This window comes from Pungitius pungitius, chromosome 18, assembly GCF_949316345.1.
Source record: "Pungitius pungitius chromosome 18, fPunPun2.1, whole genome shotgun sequence".
NCBI lineage: Eukaryota > Metazoa > Chordata > Actinopteri > Perciformes > Gasterosteidae > Pungitius > Pungitius pungitius.
The window spans coordinates 16,431,888-16,442,191 of NC_084917.1; the positions used below are offsets into that span (position 1 = coordinate 16,431,888).

At 41.9% G+C, this 10,304-nt stretch overlaps 1 protein-coding gene across 1 annotated transcript; it reads left to right on the forward strand.

The window, feature by feature from the left end:
* Positions 1-1,957: 1,957 nt before the first annotated feature.
* LOC134107225 (uncharacterized) lies at positions 1,958-10,012 on the forward strand. The gene is made up of 3 exons (XM_062558968.1): positions 1,958-9,343; positions 9,507-9,648; positions 9,728-10,012. The coding sequence occupies exon 1, from the start codon at positions 2,337-2,339 to the stop codon at positions 7,806-7,808; it is 5,472 nt and encodes a 1,823-aa protein (XP_062414952.1). The 5' UTR covers positions 1,958-2,336; the 3' UTR covers positions 7,809-9,343; positions 9,507-9,648; positions 9,728-10,012.
* Positions 10,013-10,304: the final 292 nt, after the last annotated feature.

Below are 10,304 nucleotides of genomic sequence, written 5' to 3' on the forward strand. Positions count from 1 at the left end.
AGGTAAAGATGTCTGCAGAGTGTAAACGTGTGGAACAGGAAGGTCAGCCTGACGCTTCATGTCCACCACCGCTATCTTATGCAGATGTTGTGAAAAGAGGAAAGCACAGTGATGATCCATGTGTAGCAGGACCTTCTAATGTCATGCAGGTGAACCTTCTAGGTCAAAGTAATGAGTCATGTGAACCACAGGTATCAGATGCTGGAGAAAGAGGAACAAACTGTGATGATCCATGTGTAGCAGGACCTTCTAATGCAGAGTGTGTAGACCCTGGAGATCAGCCTTCTGAACAACATGTGCGTGCATCCCACAGCCAGGCTTCCATCAGATACGGCAGATCCAGAAATCGGCAGTGCACCTGTAACTCACTGACCTTTCTTTCATTCCTTCATGAGAATGAAAACATCACAAGAGCAGACCTGGACCATGTTTTGGATAAAGGTAACACCATGTATAGAGAGACCAGGAAACAAGTCACTAATCACATCTATCTGACCACCGATGAGCTCACTGATGAAGTTCCTGCACGCAGCGCTACACACTATGTCAACATGACTCAGCTTTCAAGGTACGGCACATTAGGAGAACCTTTACCTGGAGCTGTGGATAGCTTCCTGGACCTGGAGTCAGGACTCAGCTGCTTGTTATCAGATGTGAAGTACGCTCTGCTGTTGATGAGACTCTTGTGTATCGCAGTATTCAGAACCAAGTCAGGCAGATATGGTTTCTTTGACCCACACTCCAGAACAGCCAGAGGTTTGCCCCTACCAGCCGGTTCACGCACACCAGGTACTGCTATCATGGTGACATTCTCACGTCTCAGTGACATGATTGACAGGCTCAAGAAGTCCCACAGAATGATGGAAACACAGTCCTCATGTACCTATGAGTTGAAGCCTGTGGAGTTCTACAACATGAACACAGTCAACCTGAACAATGGTCTCCCAAACACAGACTGCAGACCTACAGCTGTCCCTGTGGATGAATCAAACTCACCTCCTCATAAGAGAAACACAGCCACTGATCAGACAAGTTCACCTGAAATGACTCCTCACACTCCAGCTGTAAAACAACCAGAGGTCTTCATCACAGCACATGATGCTCCTCACAATGAATCAGAATCACCTGCTCAAGTGATAAACCCTGTTCTCAGTGATCTCTCTGACAACATATTGACCGCAGAGTCCAGTGACATCATCTTTACATCATCGGCGAGACCACAAGAGGTCATATTCCCTGATGCCCCGAATGAACCACAACTGTCAAGTCAAGCCACTTTGCTTCCATCACATGACGCTTTGCTCAATGAACCAAATATTTCTTCTTCAGTAGAAATGACTGTTGTCAGTGATTTATCCGATATTCTATTAGAGGGAATCTCATGTAAACTGACAAAGTGTAATAAAAACAAAAGGAGAAAAATGAAGAGCAGACTAATGACCTCAGAGAAAACTCAACGAAGAAAAGAGATTAAGAAAAGAAAAGAAAGGGAACGGTATGCTTCAAATAAAGCATATAAAGCAGAAAAAATATCTCATGCAAAAAGGCAATACCAGAATAATCCGGAATTTAGACAAAAGAAAAGTAATAATACGAGAGACAACGTTGACTTCAAGCAAAAACGGAAAGAGTACATTTCAAAGAGGTACAGAGAAAATGCTGATTTTAGACAGAAAAAAAAACAAATCTTTGTCTCTCATTACAGAAATAATCCTGAATTTAGAGAGAAACAAAAACAAATCTTTGTCTCTCGTTACAGAAATAATCCTGAATTTAGAGAGAAACAAAAACAAATCTTTGTCTCTCGTTACAGAAATAATCCTGAATTTAGAGAGAAACAAAAACAAATCTTTGTCTCTCGTTACAGAAATAATCCTGAATTTAGAGAGAAACAAAAACAAATCTTGGTCTCTCGTTACAGAAATAATCTTCAATTTAGAGAGAAACAAAAACAAATCTTTGCCTCTCGTTACAGAAATAATCCTCAATTTAGAGAGAAACGAAAAGAAATCTTTGTCTCTCGTTACAGAAATAATCCAGAATTTAGAGAGAAACAAAAACAAATCTTGGTCTCTCGTTACAGAAATAATCCAGAATTTAGAGAGAAACAAAAACAAATCTTGGTCTCTCGTTACAGAAATAATCCAGAATTTAGAGAGAAACAAAAACAGCACTTTACTGGCCGCTACAGAGACAATGCTGAGTTTAGAAAGGGAAGAAAACTGTACTACACTGCTTTTTATAGAGACAGCCTTGATTTTAGACAAAAGAAGAGATCTCATATTATTCAGCGTTATGCCCATGACCAGGCATTCAGACTGAGACACAAACAACTAATGAAACAACGGATGAAAGACAGATATAAAAACAATCCTACATATCGGAGTATGCAGAACATGAAATGTGCCATGAAAGTAAAAAGGAAATACAGAGGGATAAATAAACCAACAGAAGAAAGTGACAACAGTGTAATCAAAGAGGCCATATCTGTTTTCAGATCACAAATAAAGTTCGGTCCCACTTATGTTTGCACCGTCTGTCACAAAGCATCATTTCCAAACCAAGTAAGACCCTGTAAGAGGTTAAACTATGTACGAAATTCAGACATAGTAGCATCATGCCTGACAGGAAAGTACGTCCATGTGTGTGATGATGAGTGCAGAGATGAACAACAGTGCAATGTGCCTGATGAGAGAAAGGAAGAGTGGATCTGTCACACCTGCCACAATCATCTTAAAGATGGAGTCATGCCAACACTCGCTGTAGCCAACAACTTGGAGCTCGCTGACATTCCACCTGAACTGTGTGACCTCAACATATTGGAGAGACATCTCATAGCCAAGTGCATAGCGTTTGCAAAGATCATTCCTCTTCCCAAAGGACGACAGAGAGCGATACATGGCAATGTGGTTTGTGTCCCGTCTGAGGTGCAGGAAACAGTGGAAGCGTTACCCAGACTGAGAAGTGAGTCTCAAGTGATGAGAGTAAAGCTGAAGAGACGATTGTGTTACAGAGGTCATCAGCTGTTCCAGACGGTCACTTGGTCTAAACTAGTGCAGGCGCTGCATAAACTCAAACGCATTCATCCACAATATCAGGACATCACTATCAGAGATGAGGCTGAGCTTTGTGACCCAACACTTCAAGATGAGGATGATGATGAGGATGCCTCCATGGATGAGAACGACTATGATGATGCTGATTTAAAGGAAATTGACATGTGTGAGAAAAGTGCACTGTGTGAGACTGAGCTTGGTGGAGAGCAGGATGTTGAAATATTGTCATGTGATGGTGAACAAACAGAGGAGCAAAGAGATGATGAAGAACAGGAAGGTGACATGCCTAATGGTGGTTTTGCTCTAGAATCATGTCTTCAGCCATGTGATGTTTCAGAGGAGATTTTATGTTTCAGTGAAGGAATCTACTCGGTTGCCCCTGCAGAAAGTAACAGTCCAGTTGGTTTCTTTAAAACTCCTAAACTTGAGGCGATGGCTTTTCCTGTGCAGTTCCCTACAGGTCAAAACACACTGGATGAAGGGAGACGTATGAAAGTAACACCCAGCAGTTATTTCAAAGCAAGGCTTTTCTGTATTGATGATCGTTTTGCCAGAGACACAAACTATTTGTTCTTTGCTCAGTTTGTGACTGAAATACACTTGGCCACATCCAGCATGACAATACAGTTGAGGAAAGGAAAGCCAATGACTCGAGATGGACGAAATATAACTTCTGGTATGCTGCAGAATAAACGAGAGGTAGAGAAACTGGTGAGGAACAAAGATGCAGTCAGATTCATGCAGCCACTGAGAGGAACACCAGCCTACTGGGAGAAAACCACACGAGACCTTTTTGCCATGATCAGACAGTTGGGAACTCCTACATTCTTTTGTACATTTTCTGCTGCTGAGATGCGTTGGCCTGAAGTGATTGAAGCAATAAAAAGACAGCAAGGCGAGGAGGTGAATTTTGAAGGGCTTGACTGGTCAGCAAAGTGTGATATTCTGAGAAGCAATCCAGTGACAACAATGCGCATGTTTGATAAGCGTGTTGAGGCCTTATTCAGAGATCTGCTCTTATCTCCTGCACAGCCTCTTGGCAAAGTTGTTGACTACTTTTATCGAGTTGAGTTTCAGCACAGAGGAAGCCCACACATTCACTGTCTCATATGGGTAGATGGTGCGCCTGTGTTTGAGGAGGATGATGATCAGACTGTGTCAGCTTTTGTTTCCAAATACATCACAGCTCAGCTACCTGATCCACGCAGACAACCTGAACTACACAAGAAGGTCACAGAGGTGCAAATTCACAGCAAAAAACACTCAAGGACATGTTTCAGAAGTCCCAGCTCGGGTTGCAGATTTGGTTTTCCTAAACCACCTTCCAGTAAGACAATGATATCGAGACCTGGTGAGGGCGTTGCTCCACTGCAACTGCAAATAGCAAAGTCCAAGCTCCAACCACTGAACTTGTTGCTGAATGAACCTGAAACTGCCTCACTCAGTTTGCAGCAGCTCCTCGCTAAATGCAACTTAACACTCCAAGAGTATGAAGGATGCCTCAATGTGATTAACAAATCCAGTGCGGTGATCCTGAAACGTGAGCCAAAAGACTGCTGGGTAAATGGATATAATCCACATCTACTTAAAGCCTGGGATGCCAACATTGATGTCAGTTATATTCTCAATGCATATTCGTGCATCATGTATCTCACCAGCTACATCACCAAAAAGGAATCTGGACTTTCTGAGTACCTTAAAACAGTCATTGAAAACTCCACCAGAGACCACGTCAATGAATGTGATGAAATGAGGGAAATCATGCAGGCATACTCTAAAAAGAGAGAGGTCAGTGCCCAGGAGTGTGTGACTCGAGCATGTGGAATAAACATGAAGAAGTGTTCACGTGGTGTCATATTCGTACCTACGGATGACAACGCACTGAAAATGAGTCGCCCCATGTCTTACCTGGAGAACACAACATTAGAAAGTGTAAATGTGTGGATGACATCTTTGACTGACAAATACAAAGCCAGACCAGAAACACCAGAGTTTGAGCAGATGTGTTTGGCTGATTTCGCAGCTACTTGCAGGATTGTCTATGGCCAGCAGAAAAAAGGAAAAGATGTGTTGCCCCTCCTCAATGAGATGGGATTTGTGCAAAAGCGTAAAAACGATAAGCCTGCTATCATCAGATTTTACCGCTGCTCACAGGAAAAATATCCAGAGAAGTTTTATGGCACATTACTGAAATTGTACATTCCTCACCGATCAGACATGGAACTCAAAAGACCCCATTTTCCCACATATGAGTCCTTCTATAAAAATGGTTGCGTCCAACTACCAGGTTCTGACTATGCTGAGTATGTCCAACACATTGTGAAACGAAACAAAGACAAATATGAGAAAAATAGTGAGGAGATTGAGAATGCAGTTGAAGAATTTGAACAGAACAGAGGAGTTATTGATGAATGGTGCAATCTGGCTCCCGAATCTGAAGTGGAGAGGTTGGAATGTATCGAAGAACTGGAGGCAAGAGAGCCAGATCATGAAAGTGTTCAAGAAAATGTTCCAGAATACAGTAATCAGGCTGATGCTGCAACAGAAGCTCGAGCCATCAGAGAGCCTCCTGCCTTTGACCCCGCACTGCTACGACAGATGTATCAGAACCTGAACCAGAAACAAGCATGTGTATTCTATGCAGTTAGAGACTGGTGCGTAAAGCGTGTCTGTGGCCTAAACCCTGAGCAGTTTTTCTTTTACATCAATGGTGGTGCAGGAACAGGAAAGTCACATCTGATTAAATGCATCTACTCAGAAGCATCTAAGATACTGTGCAAAGTGCCCAGCCATTCTGAGGAGGTGGACATATCAAACCCTACGGTCCTGCTGACAGCTTTCACTGGAACTGCAGCCTATAATATATCAGGATCAACACTGCACTCTCTGCTCAAGCTTCCACGAAGTCTGAAACCTCCATTTCAAGGACTTGGTAACCAACTGGATGAGGTCCGATCAGAACTTTTAAATGCTGAAATCTTCATCATTGATGAAGTTTCCATGGTGTCAAAGCCCCTGTTTGCTTATGTGGATGCAAGACTGAAACAGATCAAAGGCAGTCCCAAACCCTTTGGAGGAATGTCAGTAATAGCGGTTGGAGACTTTTATCAGCTGCCACCAGTTCGACAGTCCAAGACCCTCTGTGTGTACGAGCCCTGTGAGATTGACCTATGGCAGGAACACTTTCAGACAATCACCCTTACTGAGATTATGCGGCAGAAGGATGATGTTGCCTTTGCAGAGATGTTGAATCGGATCCGTGTGAAAGGAAAGTCAGATGAGTTGTCTAAAGCAGACAGAGCCTTGTTGTCACAGACCATCACTGAACCATCACTTTGTCCACCTGATGTCCTGCACATCTTTGCAACTAATAAACAGGTTGATTCACACAACTCAGTAACATTAGCTCTGCTCCATTCTAATATCACCAAGATCGATGCAGATGACTACAAGAAAGACCCACGCACTGGAAGAATGGCTCGACAAGCCCAACCATACAAAGGAACCAGAAATGAGTTACCAGATACACTAAACCTAGCTGAAGGTGCTCGAGTCATGCTCACCAGAAACATAGACGTGTCTCAGGGATTGGTGAATGGGTCGTTTGCTACACTAGTCAGGGTGATAACCTCAGAACAGAGTGGTGTTGCACATGTCACTATGCTCGGCCTTAAGATGGATGATCAAACTGCTGGAACGAATTACCGTAATAGAGCACCAGGCGGCCCTGATGATGTGGTGTACATAGAGAGAGCAGAGGATAATCTGAAACAGAAAGGAGTGGTACGCAGACAGTTTCCTGTTAGACTTGCCTTTGCCTGTACCATACACAAGGTTCAGGGTATGACAAGGACATCAGCTGTAGTGTCACTGAAACATATTTTTGAACCTGGCATGGCTTATGTAGCTATCAGTAGAGTGACCTCTCTCAGTGGATTGCACATGCTGGATTTGGATGAGAGTAAAATCTATGCCAACCGAGAAATCACTGGAGCACTCGAGACCATGAGACAAGTCAACTTGGACGACATGATGCCTCTTCTTTGTATGACACAGACATTGAGCAGACGAGACACTCTGACCATTGTTCACCATAACACTGAAGGTTTGCCATCTCACATCAATGACATCAGGAGCCATCATGAACTGTGTCTTGCAGATGTTTTGTGTCTCACAGAAACTCACCTTCAAGGCTCCTTTGTTGCAGAGAGTCTTCATTTAGAGGGCTACAACATGTTCAAACGCAACAGACACCTGTCTTACACAAATGTTCCACAAATAGCCAACAGAGGTGGTGGTGGAGTGGCTGTTTATGTGAAAAACCACATTCAAGTGCGTGAGAAACAGTACGTACATAATGTAACCGATCTTGAGTTTGTGGCTCTGAAGGTAGAAGCCCCAGCGAGTGCCCTGATTGCAGCTGTGTACAGACCTCCAGACTACAGTGTGAGATCATTCTTGTCCAACCTGGGGAACCTTCTGGACTCATTGGAGATCATGGACTGTCAGCCCATCATTGTCTGTGGGGATTTCAATGAGAATCTCTTCTCCAACACTGGTAAGCCAATCCTTGAGCTCTTCCAGTCCAGAGGATATGCACAAGTCATCACTAATGCAACCACCGATAAGAACACACTGCTGGACCTCATTTTCATCTCACAACCACAACACTGTCTCCACTCTGGTGTGATGAGAACTTATTACAGTTATCACAACCCTGTCTATTGTGTCATGTCCTCTAATGGTCCATGAAGGTATCAGCTGAGTTTTAAAGAAAAAAGTAATGTCCCTGTGACTTAATTTAAACTAATATTTATATACATTGATTTAATACTATTCTCCAAAATTATTCAGAAGAGGGGCATCCTCTGTGCAGCCATTTTTATTTTCTCAGCCACAGCAGGGCCTTTATTCTTGTACAGTAAAAAATATCACTTGTCATAATCACGTTTTCTGTCCACATTCCTCCAACAGGTCTTAAAATTGTCAGGTAAGTCCAAAATCCATTGAGAATCATGGATTTAAAAAAAATTAAATAAAATGTTATTAGTCTTGGTTCATGCAACTGTCAATGTAAAGAAAACTTAATCATCTGGTCAAAATATGTGGTTGCATGTTAATTAGTTAGTAGAATGAGTAATTTTAAGTGTTCACAATATGGGAAACATTATGGGTCATATAGTTTTCCAGGTAATCATGTTGTTTTTATCTATATTTCTAACACATTTTGGCCTGTGCATTTATCAGGGTGGGTTTGGATCAGGGTTGATAAATGCACAGGCCAAAAATCTTTCAGCAGCCGTGTACAATGTAAAATGCTGTACACGGCATTGTACACAGCTGCTGACATTTAGTGTAGCAGACGCACATCAGAAAGTATGTGTTCTAGATGTAACACATACTTTCTGATGTACCTACCAGCTGAATCCCCACACTTCTATCCCCATTAATGTCATTTTATTTATCCTGTGTTCTGTGTAATGTTAAGTTTCCTTTGTAATGGACATCAGACAATGTCCTTCTGTGTCTTCCGTAGTGTTAAGTTTCCTTTCTGGTGTACAGGAGACACCGTTCTTATGTGTCCTTCATAATGTTAAGTTTCCTTTCTGGTGTACAGGAGACACCGTTCTTATGTGTCCTTCATAATGTTAAGTTTCCTTTCTGGTGTACAGGAGACACCGTTCTTATGTGTCCTTCATAATGTTAAGTTTCCTTTCTGGTGTACAGGAGACACCGTTCTTATGTGTCCTTCATAATGTTAAGTTTCCTTTCTGATGGGCAGGTGACATAGTTCTTATGTGTCCTTTATAATGTTAATTTTCCTTTTTGATGGACAGGAGACACAGTTCTCACATGTCCTCTAATGTTAAGTTTCCTTTGTAATAGATGGGAGACACAATCCTCCTGTGTCCTCTGTAAAGACACCTTCCAGTTTTGTCCTCATCTCCTTCCTCAATGGGTGGATCAGTTTACAGCATCTAAGACATGCCAAAGACTGCAGCACCAACTGAACTGTCTAACACCATTAGACCTCATAGAGACACATTTTACTTCCTGGCTGTCCGAGTCATCTTTAAAGCACAGGATGAGAAAACACCTGCTGGTCTTTGCCTCACTTTTTCTCTGACTCTGAGATTCTGGATCAGCTCATACCGAACAAGACATCATGCCACCACAGAGCAGATGTTGGAGCACTATCTTAACTGTCAGTGGACACCTCACGGCTGGACCACAGAGACACGTGTTCTCTCTGTCAGTTTCGAGTTTTTTTCACAACAGATAATAAGGTATTGTTTTGTTATTTGATATGTGCCTCCTAATGTTCTCTTTTAATTGTGTTTTCATTCATGTATTCATTCTATATAAATGCATTAACACTAACACTACATGTATTAACACTAACTTTACATCTTAAATAACATTGTAATTTATATCCACCTCTTCCTTCAGCTCCTTCTCCTCTGTGATTTCTCCACTTCACAATGAAGACACTCAGGACTGCAGAAAGGGCTAAACACACAAATGAAGATCATGCAGCGTATTCAGTTGCACTGGCGATACAAGTTGTTCTGCCCTGCAGCCCGAGTTCAAGGTATTTTGTCTATGTAATTATTTAATGTTTAGTTTCAATCTTCAGTTGATAACAATAACTTCCTGTTTACTTTTTTCAGGACCAGCATTGTCCTCCTACCCCCCTGTCTCCATTTGTGCATCCATTGGTGCCCACTGGTCCGTTCAGCAGAGACTAACAGTTGGTTCTTAAGCAAGAGATCATGTGTGCAACTGCAATGAAACAGCTGCAGATGAGTCTTCAGTCAGTCATCACTGTCACAGCCCCAATTTTGTGAAGCATTAAGCTCCTTCCTAAACCAGCAGTAACGGTAACAATTTGTTAATATATCCTTTTTAAAATATATCTCTGGTAGTCTTACTACTTGCATGTGCTATTTACATTTTTAACTACATGAATGAAGCTTCTCCTGTTTTTGTCTTTAAGGCCTCTCCTCCTCCATGTTGCTATAGAAACACTATCCTTGCACTAAGCAATGACATAATAACTGGTGTAGTGGTTCAGGTCAAAGGTCACAATACTACAGGTCTTTACAGCGTACAAAACAAATTCAAGAAAAGTATGGTTATCTCTAAAAACTACAGGACACCTGTCTATTTTGTTTGTTTCATTTGATCTAACAATGTATGTTTTCTTTGTTTCATCACTTTTTTTTTGTTGATTGTATTTATTCATTT